The sequence below is a fragment of the Bombus bifarius genome, unplaced genomic scaffold, assembly GCF_011952205.1.
Source record: "Bombus bifarius isolate JDL3187 unplaced genomic scaffold, Bbif_JDL3187 scf7180000009111, whole genome shotgun sequence".
In the NCBI taxonomy this organism is placed as follows: Eukaryota; Metazoa; Arthropoda; class Insecta; order Hymenoptera; family Apidae; genus Bombus; species Bombus bifarius.
The window spans coordinates 95,778-118,362 of NW_022884904.1; the positions used below are offsets into that span (position 1 = coordinate 95,778).

The 22,585-nt window shown below is 40.2% G+C and overlaps 1 protein-coding gene across 3 annotated transcripts in view; it reads right to left on the bottom strand.

The window, feature by feature from the left end:
- Window positions 1-365: 365 nt before the first annotated feature.
- Window positions 366-22,585, bottom strand: part of LOC117213496 (potassium voltage-gated channel protein Shaw) — a 32,625-nt gene continuing 10,405 nt past the window's right edge. The window contains exons 2-5 of one of the 3 annotated variants that reach the window (XM_033458874.1): window positions 13,768-14,146; window positions 5,457-5,651; window positions 1,629-2,670; window positions 366-517 (exon numbers count right to left, since the gene is read on the bottom strand). In XM_033458874.1, coding sequence (XP_033314765.1) covers window positions 453-517; window positions 1,629-2,670; window positions 5,457-5,651; window positions 13,768-14,094 — 1,629 coding nt within the window. In that variant the 5' untranslated portion in view covers window positions 14,095-14,146 and the 3' untranslated portion in view covers window positions 366-452. Of the gene's footprint in view, window positions 528-1,628; window positions 2,671-5,456; window positions 5,652-13,767; window positions 14,147-22,585 lie in introns of all 3 variants that reach the window. The other 2 variants (XM_033458876.1, XM_033458875.1) reach the window with 2 other exon arrangements.

The window sequence follows — 22,585 nt, forward strand, 5'->3', positions numbered from 1 at the left end:
AACCCTCGTTCACCGAATTTCGAGAGATTTATCATCCACTAAGATCCCAATGATCGCCTGTAAGCCACCAACAAGCCAGAATTTCACAGCCAAAATTTCTCCCAACTCCTGCTACACACGTATGCTCGTACATACATACGTATACGTGTGCTGGAACGAACAGAAACGAAAAGAAGCCAGGACAGCTGTAATAATCCACGCATGGTCGCAGTGAAAGGCGTCGCAAGTGGTTGCGGTAAAAATCCGACGTTTCACCCGCAGCGATCTAATATTCCCTTATAGACCATGCAATCTTGATACCCGTCTTGAGCTCGTTCCTCCGGCAATCTTTCCCCTCCGTCCCCGGCTCTCTTTCTCTCCCTCACCGTTTTTCCCGTTCGGCTCGGTAGGTCGTCCCGACGCCCCGGTTGAGTGCGCCTCGGCAGTGGTGGAGAGTGGCGTTGGTTTCAGCTTTAACCCAAACCTCCGGCTGTCTTGGTCCCGTTGGTCCGCAGGTTAGAGTTCCTCCGGTCCTCCTCTGGAACCCACCGTACAAGAAGAACAGGAAAACAAAGACACTACAGACCTTCCCGCTCGGGCGACAATTACAGCTAAAATTGTCTTGCGTCTTGGCCAAGACCACTGTTTAACCCCTCGCTTTTTTCCCCTTTTTCTACCTTTATTCTTTCTTTCCTTCTTTTCGCGTTCCCTTTGTACACCAGCAGCAGCCTTTGTGCATGATAATTGCTGGACATACACGCGGCTTCTTCCTAGAAACACTCGGCTCAACGGAGTAAGAAATGTAGGTTTGGCGAACGCTGTGAGTGCACCTGTGATGCGGTTTAAGACTCGTTTCAGGTGCTTGGGAAAGATTGTAGGTAGTTTGGAGGAGGTGTGTCGGTGGCTTTTACTGGAGGTTTTGCGGGCCGTACGAAGGAGAACGTTGTTTTCATGTACGTAGATACGTATAGGATTGCGTGCAGATAAGCTAAATATATGTACGTATACAAATAAACGTGTCTGTGGAAAGGAACTGTTAAAACTTTTAACGACTTTGTCTGTACCTATATATTTTGTCAAACCACTGACAAGAAACCACTATCGTAGTATCTTTCTACACTCTGTGTTCCGTAGTATTTTTCGTTCTAAACGCGAAACGGTATACATGCAAAAGAAAGGATAGAAAAATTGTTGATCAACGAAGAGTAGGTAAACTTGCATCTATATCGGAATGCTACTCGTCGCTCGAACCTACGATGTCATTTTCCTCCCATAAAAACGCGAGTGGGCGATGGAAAACGTTACGATAGTGCCTTTGAAATCCGTCAATAGTCGACTAGTACAATAGCGTTGTTGCATTCGTCGTATTGGATTGTCGCGGGGATTCTGTTTTTACGAAGATAGGATATCTTACTCTACGCTGGCAAGCACTTGTCGCCTTTTATGCCATTACTACGTTTCCATAGATTTGTATTAGTAACTAACCAGTACTCCTAATAATGCGATAAGAAATCCGTACATTTTATCTGGACAACGAAATATAGTGGACAGTGGAAACGGAGTAAAATACGTTTCTACGCGGACTTACGCGAAAACGACAAACCTAATTCTCGAGAAACACGTGTCGCGATCAAGCATGGAGAACTTACCTGTTTTCGTGGCGAACGAAACATCCTTTGGATGATTGGTCTTGATAGCGTTCATCCGTCTGTTCTGAGGTCCCATGCCGCCAGTGCAGCCGACCCCGGGCGTCTGTCCAAGGCCAGGGGCTAGAGCACCGGATCCCGATGTAGGTCCACCCGACTGCATGTGCTGTTGGGTGCATCCCGGTGGCCCCATAGTGCCTGCAACCCCGGCCGCTCCCAACGGCGCACCCAGAGTCCGTACTCTCGGCTGTTCGACCGGAATTACACGGCGTCTCTTCTTCGGTAGCTTGGCTCGCGCCTGCGTGTGACTGTAATACATCGCAAAGTTGCTGACGATCACGGGCACCGGCAGGGCGATCGTGAGGACACCGGCAAGGGCGCACAGCGCGCCGACGAACATCCCTATGTAGGTTTTCGGCACCATGTCCCCGTAACCGACGGTGGTCATCGTGACCAGAGCCCACCACAATCCCAATGGTATGCTCTTGAAATCATTCTTCGGATTGTACTGGGTACGTTCCGCGTAATAGACCAGACTGGCGAAGATCACGATGCCAAGGACCAAGAAGAAGACCAACAGGGTCAATTCTTTGGCGGATGCGCGGAACGTCTGGATGAGGATCTTCAGGCCGGACGAATGACGGGTTAGCTTGAACAGTCTCATGATACGTATGATGCTCAAGAACTCGAGTATATCGGCGTTCTCCAGATGCGAGGCGAAACGCTGTAGCCCCAGGTCGATGTAGAAACTGACGGTAGCTACCATGTCGATCACGTTGACCGAGCTCTTGATGAACACGCACCGGTTCGGGCTCGCGGTAATCCGTATTAGAAACTCGAGAGTAAACCAGGCGTTGCACACGCACTCGATGTAGAAAAAGAAGTCGTGAGCGTTCGTATGCGTTTTATCCACCGCCCAGGAGCTGCCGTTCCCCGTGTTCACCGATCGGTTCACGATCACCGGCACGCGCATGTCCGGATGCGTCTTCAGGCAGAACGACAAGATCGAGATGCAGATGAACAGGACCGAGACTATGCTGATCACCTGTGGAGCATTTCGAATAATTTGATTAGAGGTGGATTGATCGTCAGGTTCGAGTTTGCATTGTGTTAGAGAATTGCTCGAGACATTTATCATCGTATCAAAATTTCTTCTCGTAGACGGTCGTAACAAACGCATCATCCATATCATACTACGATCAAAGATATAATTGAAAATACCCACTTCTCTAGGGTATTCCAAACAGAACCCTAAAACTAAACGCAAACACTTCCGACAAATTGATCGGCGATAAAAGGATAAAGAAACGAAGAGTCGAGGACGTGATTCGAATCCCTGCTATCACTCGCGAAGAAGATATCAACGCATGACTAAAGTTTCAGAATTGCTTTTCATTATGAGCGTCAAGAACGTGGACAATGTTAGACGAAAATCTGAATAGGCCATAAAATGTCTGGAGGGATCACGTCGAATCATGAAACTGAGATTATCGCGGGGATCGCCTAGAGGAGTACTAACGCACGACTAACTTTTATAGAAAATCCTGTTACCGTGGTTCCACCGTGTTTTGTTCTTTGTAACGACGTTAAAAGTTACGCGCTGTTGCGTGATCAGTACGTTCTTACCTCTACGATCGATTTTCTTCGGCAACAGCTTTTAACGTCGCTACGAAACAAGTAGTTACGCTAACCTTCGATACGAACGAGAATTTACGTCGATGACTCTTTTTTGAATGTGGCCGATATTAACGGAGGCTATAGACGATCCATTCTGTCACGCAGCGATTTAACGCGTTGGTGATACACGAATATTAGAGTTACTCTACAAAATGTCTGAAAATTTGACTGGTTAATCATAATTAAACGAAAAAAAAGACAATCTATACTCGTGTTAAATAAAATTCCTATCGGAGATAATAACAAGCTGGATAAATTATCGCACGATTCATTTTATGCTACCTTTGTGTTTCTTTGTACGACGTAATGCTACGTATTGTGATCTAAAATAATCACCGTGTTCCTGAGAAACGAACTGAGAAAGGTATTGTAATAATTTCACGTCAACTTCACGTGGACAGGATAATAGAATTGGAGGCGAAAGACGATAATAGTTGAAAGGGATCGTACAGAGAACACAGGTAAGACGAGATGAAACGAAAATAAAGCCGGGAGAAAAGTAATATGAAAAGTAAATTCCAACTACCAATTCCTGGATGTACTTTAATCGCTTCTTTGCCGTTCAGTTAGTTCCTCTTTTTATCATAAATAATTTCGATAACCAACGGAGCGAGAGATATCCTTGAGAATATCCTGCGACGATGACGCGCACTAGAAAGATCGTGAATTATTATTAACTTTGATTAAAAGTTTTACGGTTATAGAATTTCAGCACAACGTACAAATTCACAATTATTCTACAGCCAATTGTCATTTCGCCGCTCGATTTAATTACTTGTCTTTATTAACAACGAACGAACAAAGATCAAGGATGCCTTTAGCCGAAACGGAAAACGTTTATTGAGATCTTTCTTTTCCATTCCGTGAATACTATCTGGTCTTACAATTGCGAAGCCGGAATCCAACCTGTACAGAAATTTTATTCCTTTTGGATCATGAATCGCGTATTGGAAACCCGATAGAAGTTTATTATCGTGTACAACTTTTTCATTGAACGTAAACCTGTTTACAGCGGAGTTCTGTCGTTTTGACAGCAGCGTACGACAGTTGAAAGTTTTCAGTTTGATCCACTTCTTCGTTTTCTCGCTCTTTGTCATAAACAGCAACAGGGGGAAAATAAATGAAAAGCTGTTTTTACGATGGAACTTTCAGAAGACGTAACAATGTGCCACTGCTTTATTAACCACGTTTAGCTACTTGAGCGTTTCACGAGAATTAAGATACGTGTTTCTTCGTAGTAGTTCTCTTATTCCTAGTTTTATAAATCGCCTGTGAATATTTAAACAGATTTTATTACGATTTTTATTTAACACGAATGACATATAGCGTAGACATTTGTGCAAAAAGACGTTTCATTATAATAAAGCAACAATTTTTATACAAAATATAACGGAGTCGACTGTTTAATACATGATAGAAAATAATGGCTAGCTTCTGCTATAAATTTTAACCTTATTTATAGTTCGTTGTTGTGTATATTTTACGAACTACGTTTCTTGGTTAACCACGAGCGAAGTATGTTTAAACTTCTTACCCCGAAGTTTCTGTCAAACAAGTTGCCGTCAAACTTTTGACAGCTACCTAACATAATAACAGGACCTGACAAAACCAGTTCCTTTTTCCTTTTCTTCGTGTATTTATATACTAAAACTCGCGCTTAATAACAAATCTTCGTTTCAATCTGAAATTCGATAACAAATAAAATATTTAAATGCTATTTGTTCGTTGAAACGAGAACAAGATCGAAACGGGTGTATAAACTAGAACACCGTAACACGGTTAGCCCTTAACTGCAAGCTTTAACACCTTTTTCGATGGCACCGAACGCTTTTAATGTAACATTTAATCAATTAATTGCTTTCACTTGGAAATTTAAAGCTACATTGAAAACGCATTGATTACTATCTCTACGTTATGTATCGATGTTATTAAAATTACGTATTATCCGAAATATCGATATACCGTACGTTTACACATTGCAACATGTTTATCTAATACGATTAAAGTCGTTAAAGTTTAATTCCAGCGCTAACTAAAATTCTGTTCCAATCGGTGTAGTTCTATCGTATTGTCCATCTTGTCTAGAGAAAACAAATGTATACACATGAAAAATATACAAAATATACAAAATATACAAAATACAAGTATACGAACCTTGGCTGCCAGCGAGGAGTAGGGTTCGTCGAACAGCGACCACATCTGGGGCTTGAGCTTTTGCCACCATGTGAGAGTGCCCTCGTAATATGCCTCCTCGAAACCGAACTTCCTTGCCAGTTCCTCGTCGGTCGGCTTCTCGGTATCGAGGTCCAACCTGTCGAGGACTGTCAGCGTTTCCTGCGTGTCCCGATGCTAGAAGAGCGGGTCGGGGTGGAAGAGAGGAAGGATGCAACAACGATCGTTATTCGTACCTGCGAAACTCTCTCGTTCTCTCGAAGGTGCGTATTTTTTTTTTTTTTTTTTTGTTCGTGCTTTTCCTCGGGACACACATAAAAAAGCGCGTGCAAAGCGTACGTGAATGTCCACATATCGAAAGAAGAAAGTCATTCCAAATTTCAGCTACGACTAAATTCTAGCTGGTTTCGAAACTCACGATCACACCGTATGTTACATCTCGTTATTTCTATTTTACGTTATTCCTGTTGCTATTACGTTCTCGTCCGTAATTCGTATTATGCGTGGCTGGAAAGTTGCTGCTACACGTTTCGAATACCGAAACGTGTAATTGGAAATACTAATAGGTAAACGGTTATCGGAGAGGAAGCGACAGGAGAAAGAATGCCGCACAGTCAGAAATAAGGTTTGCAGCCCAGAACTTAAATCGACTACGGCATTATTGTTCTATCTGGCATAGACGTGTCTCGACTGTCCCAAACAATACATCCAAACAATCTATTTGTAGATATACGACAAGTTTGGCCAATGGCGAAAATACGTGTGCCCTATTTTTCACGTCACGTCACGTCACGTCACGGACGGTAGTCCCATTCCGGTGGAAACCAATCAGGCCGACGTTCCTTTCGCTAGCGAAGTTTCCAGCCACGGAATATGCATGTATCTCATGGCGGTGAAAAGGACCGACGAAAGCATCGTGGTCTCGAGTTACCCCACGTGGCGCATTTGTTCTGGCTGCCACGTGAAATTGCCGGTTTCATAGGGTAAATGACACTGCGCTCTGACTTCTCGCGGCTCTCCGAGTATTCTTCGGCACGCTTCCAACCAACCCACCGGTTTCCTGGATTCCTTTGTGCGAAGGAGTCCCTGGACGATTTCGCGTAGCTCTGAATCATCGTGTTATTATACGGCCGTGTGTTTCTTTATTGGGCGGCGACGACTCGAGGGACGAACTCGACACTCGGAGACAATGGAGAGATGATTCTTATAAAGTATCGTTTGTTCGAGCTTTCGCTTTCTTATTGCTAATTTGATGCCCCGCTTTTGTTCGCCAACAGATTGGGGGAGTACAGATCGTTTCGCGGAATTGGTTGTATATAACGTGCAGGATTTTGCCGAAAGAAAACGAGGGAATTATGACCGAGATTGTGTTTGAATGAATATACGAGGCTTTTATTAGATTTATCATTGACCTTTTCGGTGCTGGGTACTCTAGGCACGATCCTATCAACGACGATATTCGTTACGATCGTTGATACAGGATAAGACTGTGGATGTTTCTGCGAATTCATACGCGTTTTACCCTCTTTCGGACCAACGATGCTTTCTCCTCGACCAGACCCTAATGAAACAAGATCGCTTCGAAACCAGCATCGTCTTTACAGGCATTATACAGCATTCGCTCTCACATCGAAGTCACTTGCGTTTCGTCTAATTCCTAGAAATTCACGATACCGTATTTTATTGCTGATAAAATGAAATATCTCTTTGCTCTATAAAGGATGAATACGTCAATCTATAAACTGCTCTTTTGTCCCGGTATTTCTTTTTAATTCGATTCTCATTTGATGCGATGACGATGACGATCCAACCTTAATAGAGCAACTAGCCTGCGACTATAGTAAATTCTTCCAGAAATTGGACGTATAACAAATGCAAGTAACAATGCGCGATCGAAGCACGAGAATTAAACTCGTCCAATTCCCTTGCTTCGAATTTCCATACGCAAACATTCATTGTAGCTCACAACTAGCAGCACATTTGAATGATAGGGGGAGGATTTCCCAAGGGGACACATGATTTCATCAGTTTCCTCTTTCACCTGGCGGATCATCGGTCCACGCTCCTATTACCGGCTGACAAACAAACTGTCAAAACGGGTCGTCCCCTAATCAGAATCTTTTTTAATTACGAAATTCGAAATTAATAGAGACGAATGAATTCCAGTCAGGCTGCTTTTAACTCTTGCAAATGTGAATGCTACCGATTCTTAATTTAAACAGAAACGAAGATAAGGGACAAGTAAAGAATTGCGCTCGAAAGATCGACGATCCGACCTCGGTCAACGTGTTAAGGATTGCCCGGATCGACGCAAAATACTCGAAGCTGCCAAGTTTACGCGTGTGATCGCATCGAAGCGCGAACTTTCACGCTCATCCATCGTTTAGCATACAGGCGTCGTATTAGCAAAAATTTCCTGTGCGAGCAAACTCGGAAGCTGCTATCGTTTGTTACACCGTCACGAAGAAGCTTTTTGTCATTTTATTACGAGTATTTCGCGTTGATTATGGGAATCCTTCGCAATTCGATAAATCAAGGGACGAGATTAACTTGGACCAGGCAAATAGAGTTGCACGAGCCATGTTTCACCGCATCGTTCAATGAACTCGCCCATTGGGATTCGCACCTTCGTCTCATGATTAATCCTAATCACCGGGAAATTCGATGCCGCTTTTTTCGGCCGGCCTCGTTTCGTCGGGTTCCAACGGGAATTCGATTATAATCGCTGCTCGTTTGCACGCCGCGGCTATCGACGAGATTGTTTACGTTAATTGAGCGGAACCGATCGACGTTCTAATCGGAACCGACCTCGCCTGTCTTTTTTTCGAATCGTCCAGTCAACGACTTTAGCGATAGATTCGAGTGATCTTGTGTTATTTATGTTAGTTATATTTGCGAGCATTCGAAACTAACGGTCTACTCTTTGAATATGAATTAAATTGCTTGCTTTACGAACGTAGATTTCTTGGCTATCTTATTCGATTTCATAGTTTCGAGGGTGGACGACGTTGGAAATTTTACTCGTTTAAAAGTTCGGAGATTGTAGCTTTTACCGATCCTAATTTTTGCTTTGAGATTTACCGTACGATACTGTACTAAACAATTTCAATTAAACTTTGGTTAATCTGACACGTACATCTGTTTGTATAATTCTTTATATATTAATTTGAAACACCGTGCACGAAAAAGCCAATAATTTGCCGGCTGTTATACTTGTTTTTGCGTCAAAACGGCTTTGCGGCTTCGCGAATTTGAACTGTTCCCTGCAGCGGAAGCGCGTTGGCGGCTAATTCCATCGTAACGAAAGGATTAAACTTCTGGATTAAATTCATTAATTCTAACAACTTCTTCCGATATTCTGATACTCGTTTAAAATTCGAAACGTTTTAATGTAAAAGTAATCTAAAAAACTGTAGCAGGAATTTCTTCGTGGAAACAGAAGACGCAACGCAAAAGCTTCTTATTTACAATAGCTCCGTGGATTCGTTCTATGGCCTTAATTGAGCACGAAGATCGATAAATTCGTTTCACAGTTTCCCATTAAATTTTCCATAATTCACGTTTCATTTTTGTTCTCGGCTTTGCGAGTTACGACCGTATCGGATTACTGCTTGGCAACAAAGAAATTATCGTCTGAACGGATATTATTCGGTCTTCATCGGTATTTACGCGCCTCTTTCGCGGATCACTAGAAATTTCTGAATTAATTGGGAAATCTCACGGGCACCGGATGTTTACACCGCAAAACTGAAATCAATCGGTCAAGAAGATTTCATATTCTAACCATGGAATGGTTAAACGTTCAATCGTTTCTCAAATATTGATATCATAAATTATGGTAAGAACAGATTCAATGGATGATAACAGCTCGTAAGATGCAAACTCTACGACAGCTTTTCGTACATGCAGAGCAACCCGAGGCAAGTAGGGAGAAAACACCGGATAACGGAATAATCGAATTGGCAAACACGGACGTGCAATTCCAGGAATATTTCTGAGGTACCATTACTACTTTGAAGCTAATTGGACGCTGATTGACAATTTGGATAATGTACAATGTACGAGAGACTCGTGGAATGGTATGCTACGATTGTGGCGAGCAGCATTTGAATATTACTGCAGGCTTGTCGTTACTGGATTTTGGCGAATGCGATATATCAGAACCGGAAACCGTGAAGGACGTATATACACGACCCCGATTAGAAGACGATATAGGGTACGCGATCGTGCAGTTAATCGACTAGAAACGCCCCTGTCGACATCGAAAATCCCTTTAGACGATCATTAAAATCGCCCACGACGTGTTCGTAAATTTTCGAACTCTGTTCTATCGCTTTTATACTCGCGATAGTCGCGAATTTTCACGTCGCAGAAAAGGACCTTATACTTATGTAGTTACGTATTTTTGTATTTCATGTTAAAAAAATAATTAAATTAAAAAAATTAAAAAAATTAAAAAAATTAAAAAAATTAAAAAAATTAATTAAACAAATTTTTTTTTATCAAAACTTTCTTTTCTCTATGGCTCCGAAGAATACAACTCTTTAAGCGCAAATATGTTAAAGAAAACGTGTCAGCGATTACATGGTAGTACAGCCTCGCTGGATTGTGGTGTTCGTTAACGATTGATTTTAACGTTGATTAATAATCTAACATTTATCGTATGTAACTTATTTTTGATTAATTTCTAGAATTATTATCAACTCATAGGCTGTTACACGTCCACTGATATCAGGCATTTTGCACGCGTGTCTTTGAAACGTCGCAACAGCCAGCTAAGAAGATCAGTTAGGTTTTTAAATATTTACGAAACAATGGAAAACTACGAGTAATTCGCCAGAGTTACACAGCATTCTTCGCTAAATTATCTTCCCGGATCTAATCTCGAGATTCACCGAATCTTGCCCCCGCAGCGCAATAGATCTACGGAACGCGTTTCAAATTTTCACAGAGACTCCCGCGATATTCTTCCGTTTCCCATAAAAATCCTTTCTCTTGGTCTCTTCTTCGCGATAATTTAATAGGTAACAATACAAAAATGGCTACACGTTTCCGTTATACGATCAGCTTGCTTGCGAACGACGAATTTGCAAGTTTTCTACTGTAAAATTTAAAAACAATTCTTGGCAAAGCTAATGTTTCGCTCTTTCAGAGTACCCTAACTGATATTTGAAATTTAGACATTGTTAGTAACTTTTAGATCGGGTCACGGTTCTAATATCTCTCCAAAACTTGATATTTGTACTTGTACTTTCATCAGAAATCGCGAAATAATGGAAACTGTTCCCGAGGATTGTCAATATTGTACGAACATTAACGACGCTTACGTTTCGACAACCATTTACAAATGAATTCCATTACTCTAATTAAATAATAAATTTATCCGGCGCACACATAAAGGTAACACTGTTTACGTACGTGTCGTATTACGAATGATGAGATTTTATCGTATTCGTAGCGACTCACAGATAATATCTTAATCTTCTATTGTCACGACAGCTGCATGTGCACACTCGTACTATAATGTGGTCGCCATGATTTATGGCCATGTGTGATGAAAATAATAATGTGCATATTATACGAATTATGTTTACTACTGTTGTTTTAACTACTTTATTTAAAAAACCACTATTTTAAGACACTATCTGAACGTGAGAATTTTATTCACAGATACCTGTTCGAATCAGTAGCTTTTTCAATATTTCAATAATTGGAAGACTCTATAAAAACAAAAAAAGGATACATGTGCATCTTTTTCCAGAAATGAAATACATACGCTAACAGCCAAAAGTTTACACTTATTTGTAGTAATTACTCCACATATAAATTACTGCTTCCAATTTTTCTATCGATAGTGTAATATCAACTCCTAACGTCCGATTCTTTCTCCCTTTGTTAACATTTATTTGCCTCGTTGCCCTGATACCTTCGAGAAACCTTCCACTCCATTATTTCGAAAAAAAGATCTACTGCCCGTGAAACAAATAGCCATATAAATTCCAGTGAAATATTCAGTGCCTCGGAAAAATCGCACCTTGTTACTTTATTTATATCCACCGTCACAAATCAATGGCGTTTAATCAAACCCCAAAGATGTCCTTTGCCCTGCGTTCTATAGGCGCCTCCACATAAATCTCTCGTTTCCCCTCATCTTTTTCTCCCGATACCCAACGACCAACACGGGTCGAATATGGTCAAAGCTGCAAATGGTCACCGTTTGGTCCAGACGTCGTAAATGGGTCAAGATGGATAATCTCACGGGATAAGGTTTGGAGACACTCAATGAACGAAGTCGAGGAGAAAGTAAGTTACTTCATAGTATAAATCGAAAGTGAAACGAAGGGTGAGAGGCAAGAAAAAGAGGAACGACGACGAAACGGTTTCATTCAGAGAGGAAGAGAATAAATTTGTAATACTTCGGTCCATCGGTGAAGAAGTAAGATTCGCGAAGTTCAATGGTATGAAAACGAAAAAGAATATTTCAGATTTGCTGCAATTATGATAATCGAGTTACTATTCTTTGGAAACTTGCCCGACTGCTTACTTTTACGTTTCTCCTACTTTTTTCGCAAAAAAAAAGGAATGAAAGAAGAGAGAGAGAGAGAGGGAGGGAGGAAAAAATAGTACGACTTACGAAAAAGTAAAGCGATACGATAAATTCAATTTTGTTTCACAGTCGCATCGTATAATACAATTAATTACGTTTTGCCATGAGTCTGATATCGGTGTCACACGTTAATAGCGAGACGAAGGAAACAAAATGCAATTTATTCGATCGGTTCGTTTCGTTTCCATACAACGATCGGTACGCATCGGTATTTCGTAGACCGGAAGAACGAAATTTTTACAGATTTTTCCTAGCTTTCGATTTTCTTTCGTACATGCGTCTTACGAATGTGCACGACAATGGATGCATCAATTCGCTCGCCTCGTACACGGTGTGCTAGTTTCCGCGAATCGATAATTGTGCGTGTACCGTAGAATTTAAAACGGAGAAAGGAACGAGAAGAATGTAAAAAACATGTAAGCGGGTCGAATCCATGTTAAATCTATCGTTTGGTAACATATTACAACGTTTCTGAGTAGATTAATTTCTGAATAATTTCCAAGGATGATTTTAAAATAATATTATTTGGTATTTTGTCTGGCTCGTAAAATTGTCGGAATGTTAAAGCGAACGAATTTCATCAGCAAATTAATACGATTGTCACTGATATTCGTTAAATCGATAGATATACACTGGTGAAATTGTGGAACAACGAATGGTGAAAAAATTTACAAATGGGACATCGTGATTTCATCGATGGAAATGATTCTTTTTTCATTATAAAAGTAGGAATTGTTCGATTCGACTGTCTCGTTGTTTTGCTGAATCAGTTGACCGAAATAACGACCACAGAGAGGAATAATTCATTATTTTATCTGTGTACGCGATTTGTCGCCTCCTTCAAAATTGTTAAGGGTATTAAATTAAATTCATCCGACAAATGGCGAATATTTAGAATCGTGTAAACGAAAATTTACACGATCGTGGTTCTGTGTCTAATTCTCGATTAAACGAGCGATAATACGATAAAACGAATAGGATACACGTCGATTATATTATACAAATTGCATTATACGAGCGGTGATTTTCTATGTACTGGTGTATGTACACTATTAATTAACGAACGATAGTATTATTAATGATTAAATAAAATCGATGACACTTGTGTCACATCGTTTGCGTAGTGCAATGCTTCGTATTTGCGATTATAGATCTAGATTGAATATAAAACGATATTATAAACAGACGTAACAAACACATTCCCATTATGTCGTAAAAAAATCAGTATTTACTAGTGTGATTGCGGATGCAGATTAAGCGATACGATCATATTTCTATACTATCTCCTATGTTTAAGCACGTGGACAAGGAATAATATTTATAGTCAAACGATAATTACATGTGCTTTTAAATTACTTAATTCTATCGAGAATAATCTAACCACAACAAATCAAGTCACTCGATATCAACGTAGAGTCAAATTTACGTAAATTCAAAAAAACTTCTAATCGACGAGTAGAACTGTATCTAACGTAATCTAACAATTCCCAATTTTAACTCCGTAGATACGCTGACTCTTCGTAAACGACGACGATACGTCTTAAACTCGAACACGTATTTGAAAAATCGCGATCTCTCGTCCCTTAATCTTGCACCCGCGATCGATAAAACCGCATCTACGAATAGCTAAGTGAACACGACAAAGAAAACTGAAAGCTGGATAGATGTGCGCCGATGCTTATATACCTGGGTATATGTCATCCAACAACATGGTTCCACCTGATTGGAGTCGAGTCCCCAGAAGTCGAGTTCCTCCTCGAACAACGGTCCGCACACATCGGTCGGATAGTGGAGCTTCCCTGTGCGATAGTAATTGAGCACTTGGGCGAAGACCCCCGGATGCCTGTCGAAGAAGTATTCGTTGAGGATCGGGTCGTAGTTACCGAGAGCCTCGGTCAACTTTGACAGCCTGGTCGCGGGGATCTTCTTCAGGGTCGCCTTGTACGTCTCGTGCCGGATACCGCCCACGTTCAGGATCACGCGGTTTTCCGAATCCGTGTTCAGGATACTCATTTTGATCGCGGCTCTGCTATCGCCGGTTCCGACTCAGAGAAACCCACACGGCCTGCAATGAGAAATGAAAACACGATGATGGCGACACGTTGACGTTGATGGAACTGTTGTCGGTGCTAAGAGGGTGGAATATTCAGCCACGAGCCTGGAATTCCTCGCGTCACGCAATAGGGCGCCAGTTTGCGGGTTCCCATGGCTTATCGATTCACGTCTGTCAAGAGACCATAAGTCTGTGACAGCCTGGCAAAGTCCATCCCTCATAGTCGTCTTTGCTTTCCTTCGCCTTTCACCGAACCGTATAAACTAGTTCAATTCCGATCGTAAGTTGTACAGGAACGTAATTATCTATATCGTTAAACTACCGTAATAAGAAAAAAAGAAAATAGTCTTTGAAAGAATTCCCCTCATTAAGTTGTTCAATCGCTGAAGCAGACTTACAAGATAAGCATCCGTCGTTGACTAACGCAAGAGGACAAGCAAGATCTCTCCAATCTAAGACTGTTTGCCGGTAGCCTCAAAATCTTTTACCTATCGAGTTATGTACATCCTTGAACATATATATCTTGTCTCTCGAGAGCCCTTCAGCGTTTCTTTCAATTCCATTCCCCTTTCGTTTATATAGGCTTGCGTCTATCTGCTACCTTACAGTCAGTTATTCAGATCTTTGATACTGTTCGATGTCCGACAACTTGATGGATCTTTGTTTGCATTTTTAACATATTGACAATAGAAGGAATTTCATATTTCGTGTACCGTTGTTTGTTTTAACGTGATATCATAGCGGAGAACTAAAATAGTTCAAGTACCGCTTGCTATGATATTTCATAAGATTGAGTATTATTATTTCTTAGACAAATGAAAAGATCTTCTACTTCGCATTTCGTTCCATCTATTTTGACACTAGAAACGACCCGCTGTCAAACGGCGAACGTCATTTCACTCTGATTACAAGAGTCGAAAGGAATTCAATGAAAGAACTATCTGTTTTCGATGCACTCGATCAAATACTAAAATGATAGAAACGTTGCTGACATTCCCCATTTTCACTGGAAACGAATCCAGAAGGCACTTGTGTAAGGTTCGATGTCCCCATTCTCCGTGTAAGCCGATTTCCGCGTGAATCGTTGCCAAGAGTCATCGAAATGGCACAATCGAATGCCACTTGCGATGACGATGCCTAATCCAAGAGATTGGAATCGTGATTCTATCGCAAGAAGCTGGTGAGCTAGGGAATTTTGTTGAATTTAAACGTCCTAGGTTATCGTTTTACCTTATTTCCGATGTTATTGCGTAAACTTTAGTTTTAAAAAATTCTAAATTTTACTGCATATTTTTCACTATCGGAAAAAGCTTATAGTCGGTAATACACGGTAAGAGCGTATGCTATATGCAAAAATAAGTCGTGAAAAGAGGAAGGATCTTTCTTCCTGCAGCCTTCGTACTCGAAAAAATCGAGTTTGAAAAATCTGCGATTAACGCTCTTCCCATGGAACGCGTTTATGTCTCGATTTTTTCGAAAACGAAGTCTTAAACGGAACAAATCTTCTTCTACATTTTTACAAGTATCTTTACACGTAGAGTAGATGTTCTCACGTAATTCGTTTCAAAATATTTGAGTTACTAATTGTTGTAGAGTCACCCCAAACTGGTTAAAAGTTTGAACAATATCTTTTATTCGATTAGAAGCTCGTAGACGTTTTTGAAGATAAGAATGTGTATTTTCACGTTGGTATTCTTTTGTTAATTAAGTATTTTAATTAGAATTTCGAAAATTACTTCCTTCGACTGCTACTTACTACTTGTCAATAATGAACGACGTATAACAAACTTCCAAGAGCTTCTAAAAGACAACTGTGTAAAAGACAAGTTCTAAATGCAACTGTTGGGTAATTTGAGACGTATACAGGATGCATTAGCATTTTAATATAAATATCTAATTTCTAAATTGTATTTAGGAGGAACGATATTTCATACGCATCAACTTAATATACAAGATTTTATCTACTGTACGCACAAGATGAAATAATTTGTAGCTGCAATCTTCTATACGACCTTTCCTCCGAGATAGCCGTGGTATTTCCACGAAAATAACTATCATTTTTCATTCACGCGTTTCAAGAGAAGTTCAACCTGCTATGAAAAGCGCTATTACAAGAATTGCCTATAGACACACGCCACCTTCGTTATGTCAAGATACACAAGCTCAGCCTTTTCGACGGCCCTTTAAAAAGAACGAAGGCGAGCAAATTTCTCTTTTGATTTTCAATTTTCCCACGCGAACCACGTTTCTCGAAACGCTTCTCGCCAAAACGCTTGAAAAAGGAAATAAGAAAATCGTACGCGTTCGGCAAATCTACGATCGTCACAAATGGGTAGAACCAGCAAAACTCTCTATCGAGTACCGCGGTATTCCGACAAACGGAACTTTGCATTTGTCCCATGCTCGATTCGTACCGTTACGATATCGAACAGCAGCGTTTCTCTGTTAAATGAAAACTTTACGACACCACCAGAGAATCAACGGCAAGTCCGTACTTTTTGTCAGTTGATTTGATTTATAGGGATATCGGTCATCGATTACGCGCAATTTAATCTTCGACCCTTTGTCGAAAACTCTTCGTTGTTTCACAGAGCCGACGAGGGTCAAGCTTTTTTCCATAGGAAGTGAATCGTAACGGGCCACGATCGACGATCGCGACGAGATTCCAACGAATTTGTCACCATTTTTCGTTACTTGCGAAAAGCCAAAGATATTTTCTCTTTGACAGAAAGTACTCCTCTTTTCACGATGAACGAGAGGCAAGTCTTTTCACACGGAGTATAGTCGTCTTGTACGACGCGATTGCTATGAATTTCTGATCATTTTTCGCGACGTTACGCCGTGCCTTGTCGATTCTAAAGGTGTTTAATGCGTGGAAAATGAAGATTCCGTCTGTCCCTTTTTTTCTTTCACTGTCTGGCTACACTTCAACCGGAATATCGATATTTCTCCTCGAATGGAACGTTGCGAAGGTAGATGATTCCGTCGAAAAGCCAGCAATATGGCAAAATTGCGGACATTCTCCAAGCTGTGAGTTTCATAGTAATACTCGATTCTTTACGAATGCTCCAGATTTTCTACATTTTATTTGTATCTAACGTCTTTTATTCTTTTTTTATTCCAATAGACCATAGATTGTAGGTAAAGGGATATACAGGGTGGTCCGTAATTGGTGGTACAATCGAATATGGAGTGATTCTACGAGAGAAAATAAGCCGAAAATATGGAATAAAATCTTCTCAAACATTTTACTCTGTATTTTCGCCTAATCTTTTCTCACAGAATCAATCTGTACCCAATTGTGCCATCGGTTACGAACCACCTTGTGTATACATATTTTTTAAGTCTTATTGATAGTTTGCCGCAGATAGAAGCGGTGAAGAGTATCTATTTCAAAGTACATAGTATACTTCATCGTATTTCAATGGGAAATTCATCCAAAGGTAAAACTTTCTTAGTTGAGTTTCTGGTTTCGGTTGAGAAAGAAGAGAAGGATTATAAAATATGTTGGTGTTTGGGAAAATATCTGTGATGCAGCGTTCAGCGTTAAAGTATACTTAAATGAATCGAATTCGTCTAATATTTATATTCACCTAATATAATATTTTTAGAATCGTATTTATTCCAAGTTATCACTTTATCGAGAGACAAAATCCAATAAAATCTCTCTGCAAGTTGGCCGTTTCGATTCTTTTAATTTCATAGTTTTACGACTCGTGTAACGTGTTCTTATATTCCTCCGTGACACGTCGAATTTCCCGGAAGTTTTACGGCTGGCGAATATTTTCTAATTATACGCTTTCGTGACTTCGTCATTGACGTGTGCATATTTAACAATTGCGCTTAACTGGGACAAGCTAAAAATACAAACTTTTTATTCCTGCATCGTGTCCAAATCCTCATCTTCAAATGCACGTTACCTCTCTGTCTAATTTAGCACAAAAATGAGTGCAACTTGGCTGATAGCCATAGCAAAAGCGAAGTGGCTATGTTCGATAGGTATCGCCGAAACTTGCATGGGAAAAGCAACAACGGGAATAAATGGGTAGAAGCTGAAACTAAGCTACGTAATCAATTTAAATATTTTATGTACAATTTTCAACGTTAACGCGAGAGGTAAAGTTATCAAAACTCGTTAAAGAAAACGATACGATCGTTCTTTTATTCGATGATTTTAAACGATCATCGAACGTATTACTGACAAACGTCACGATGGAAAATCAAATGCTTTCCGAAATTATCGAAGTATTGATGTTTCGCACGGACTGTGAAACCTTCGAACTATTGTGACATTATTTGGTTTGTTAATTCTAACGCATGACAAATGGATTGATCGATGATGAAGGAGAGAATGTGCTTCAGAGCTCGTGACGTTTACCAACGACGTGATGAAGCTTCGATATAACCAATTCTGTATTTGGTTCGGTGTTTTGGATTTCCCCAATTTTTATCTTTCGCTCTTACGTTTGACACGAACGTTGACGAATAAATTGTTGAACGTGAAATATACCGTACAAGAAATTACATCGTATTTCGGCGATTTTACAATAAATTAATATACGAATTGAATTTTCCAATCTTAAGAGCCCCCATTTTTTCCCCAATCCAGCGAATTCCATTGCTACTAATGTTTCGTGGTAGGAAGAGATCTCCGAGGGAGTATCAAGGTTGCTGGAATCTCCGCCGATAGCGAATTACTGTCACAGACTTGATAATACGTGACAGGATCTCTGGGAGGTTTCCATGAAACCGTATCAAAGGAGCTATTGAAGTGACATTCCAATTCCGTTCAACCGTGATTAATGTATTAACTGTCGACCGATCCGATATACGATTTCTTAAATACGTACACCTGTAGAAAAATTTTTGTAAAGAATACGATAAGAAAATGAAATGTCATTGGAACGTATTCTAATAAATACATGGATCAAATTATTAAACTCTCCAAGTTGCATATTTTTCTTCTTTCGCAAAGAGCAATTCGAAAAGCACCGCGTGTTACTTTAGTTCGCAGTTTTTCATCCTTCGGTCATGTCTAGGTCGCATCAAAAGCAATTTCCGATAGCAGCCAAAAAGCGAATCGCGTAACTCAAATTCGTTAAATGATCTTTACTTTTTCTCCGCTCTCCTCTGAACTTTCGTTAGGGAAAAAGGAAAGGCCTCGCTTTAATCCAATTCCGTGCGAAACGAAGTGACGCGACGTCTGTACGTTGATTCGTTTGAAATATTTCACATCGAAAGTTGTCGCGTCGGCGTTCATTTTTATCTCAATTCGATTCCGTCGCTTCATCGAATTAAAGTTAATTGAAGTACTGTTGGGCGCAAACGATACAACCTACGGCCGTGGTAAAAGTTCGACTTTGATCCTCCAGTACGGAGCTTCTTAAACTCTGGCTTGCGTAACAGAATTAGCGGATCGTGAAAATTTGTGCATCTGCCGCAACGAACTACACCAGCGAAATGAAAAATGTCGATCATCTGTTACTAAAGGATCATGAAGAATTCAGCGAGTTATCAGTCGAGATAGATATGAAATAAGAGCTTTTTAAAAGATCGGTTAAATGGATTTTTACTCCGAATTAGTACAAAATTTCCAGTAATTTCTACAATGGCCCTAGACACTTGTACTACATATTTATCGCAAAACGACGTCTTTATCATTCAAGATTGTATAATCATGATACAATATTAATTCTGAGAAACGCGTTACATCAAATATTCAGTCGAGATTGAATTCCTTTGCAAACTAAACGATCATATTTATCTCGTCGATACGCTTTGTTCTAGTAAGTGGTAAATAAGCGATAGAATAGTAAATATAACAAAGAATTGTTTGAAATCAAACTTCTTCGATTAATTACCGATCTACGTATATAACTGGGGTCACCAATGGAGAAGGTTTAAGAAACGTTGCTCCAGTAATGCGAAATCAATTCCGTTCTACGAGTATTTCTTTCTTCTCGTTGTAAAAGGACCTCTGATTTTGTAAATAGCGCGAATAACGACATTCGTGCGGTTCGTACCACGTCGTGCTCGCTCGAGAGAAGCAATTACGGAACCAGGTATTCGCAGTTCCGAGCTTTCGAGCCTCGAATCGATCCTTTATTTGAACAACTAACTAGGAATTGATTAAGCATCTTGTATCGTCTCGGTGAGCATGTGTCGTACAGTTACACGTAATTGGAGTCTCCAAGAACATATTATATGGGATAAAACGATCGAAGGATGAATAAAAGGTGGATGGATCGAGCGAAAATGCATTTTGAGTGAAATTCTAATTAATGCTGCGGCGGTCTTTATTTATGTTGAATCGACAACCTTCGCATAAAGGCTATTATTTTCACTGTCTTTTAGTAATAATAGTAACAATATAATTAAATTAACGTAGCGATAAATATTTTTTATTACCAGCAAACATCTAGTCGGCTTTCGTGCTCTAACTATATGAAAGTAATCACTGCGAGTTTGTACCTTAATGCAGACGGAATTTCCGTATTTTCCAACTGGCTTGGAAAATGCCTGAAAAGCAGCTCACGACACGACGTGTTCTTCAGGCAGCAACTTTGAGAGGGCTTTCATGTCTCCTCTTAAAGGAGTCGCACATACATCGTAACCAACAGAAAAGCACCCTGAGGCTATTTTTCTCGTACACCGTAAGATTGTTAAAAAATCTTCCGGTTCGGATAAACTTGGTTTAAACGCTGTTAATGCTATATTCCTGGACATTTTAAACTTTCAATAGAACGGTACAGCGATGTGTGCGTTTTTAATTAACCTTTGCCCGCGATTCGTCAGAGACGGAATTCGTGGTTATTGCCAACGTTTTATGTCGCTACCATCAGTGGTGGAACAACGAGAATTTTTTACAAACTGTTTCGTGCATTGCAAACGATAATCCTGTTTACATGGAATTTTTTTACGGCATTGAAAATCTTTGTTACGTTGTTCGTAAAAGTCGAATTTAGTACAAAAGCAGCCCAATTATTACATCTCGCCATTTTCATTGACGTCACATCGTAAACAGTATAAACGACGGTAAATGGGTAGGTCGAAAAATTATTTTGGATTCGATCCAAACTTCTACCTTTCGTTTATATTTTTCATTATCTTCTGCGGTTCTCTGCCACATGTAAACGACCTCGTAAATCAATATGACCACCGGCTTCTGCGGTTCTCAGTTCAGCGCGTAGTTTAAATCGTAAGAAACTTTAGATATCGTGGGCATACAGAATTAGCTGGCTGTAATGGAATTTCGTGCTCGTATCGTGCAAAATAGTTAACAGTTTAAAAGCAACGTTGCAGATATAAAAGGCACAACACGTAAAATCCAAATGCTCTAATGGCGGACGTAATTCTAAAATTTAACTATTGCAATTGAAATACCTTAATCGCTGATAGAGGTTAATCGTTGCTTCAAATATTCTATGATACTAAATATATAACACTTACGTTCCTTCGAAACCGATCGAACGAGATAACATAATATAAATTGCCCTCATTCGCAAACAAAAGCTCGCAGGAAACATTAGGAACTTCTTATCGAATGAAACATCGACAAAGGTACAGTCCAAACTTTTAATCTCCATAATGTAATAATAAACGTCTGAATCTTTTCTTCTTTCGAAATCCACTCTTCGCAATCGTTGTAAACGTTGACGAGAAGAAAAGAGCAAATTGCTTATAAACGTCTAACGAGCGGCTTACCTCGAGCGCTTGATACTTTCCTCTTGAACGAGAAGCCATTCAACGGGTTTGTTATTTATTCGATCGTTTTATTCGTCCAGCCCTGGGAAACTCGTAGGGCGCCCCCGCGTTGTACTGGGTATCAAATATTCTTAAAATATTACAATTTCAAATGTCGCCGCGCAGCCGTAGCTAACACGGTTGAAAGTCAATTCGCGAGTCTATCCAGAAATTTTCGTGGGCTGGTCGAGTCTCTCTTGAAATATTCACCGCTTCCTCGAGCATGAAACTCGATGTACGCGATCTGAACTCCAACACGTTTAACCCGTACATTGAACCTATTTTCTGCTTAAACGCTTATCTATCTCATTACCGTAATCCGCAATTATCAGATTACCTAGTAGATTTACAATTCGAGATTCCAGTAGCTCTTGCCGCGCTTTAATCACGGCCCCCTTTCCCGGGCGCAATGCCCACTTTGAAGCAACTGCGGATTTATAGGTTAACGTGCGGCTCTCAACTTTAAAGGAAGCCGCTAGAATTTTTACATTCTTTTCTTTCTCTGTTTGTTTTTCTTCCGTGCCTGTGTACATCTACGTGTAAAGTAAAGAGTACACGAAATACAGGCAGAGAGAGAGAGAGAGAGAGGGAGAGAGAGAGAGAGACGACGGATAATGATCGAACGAGGTATAAATAGAGAACGGGAGAAATACTGCTCCGTGGATGGTCGTTAAATTCCAGATAAGGGAAAACTAGACTCAAAGGCTG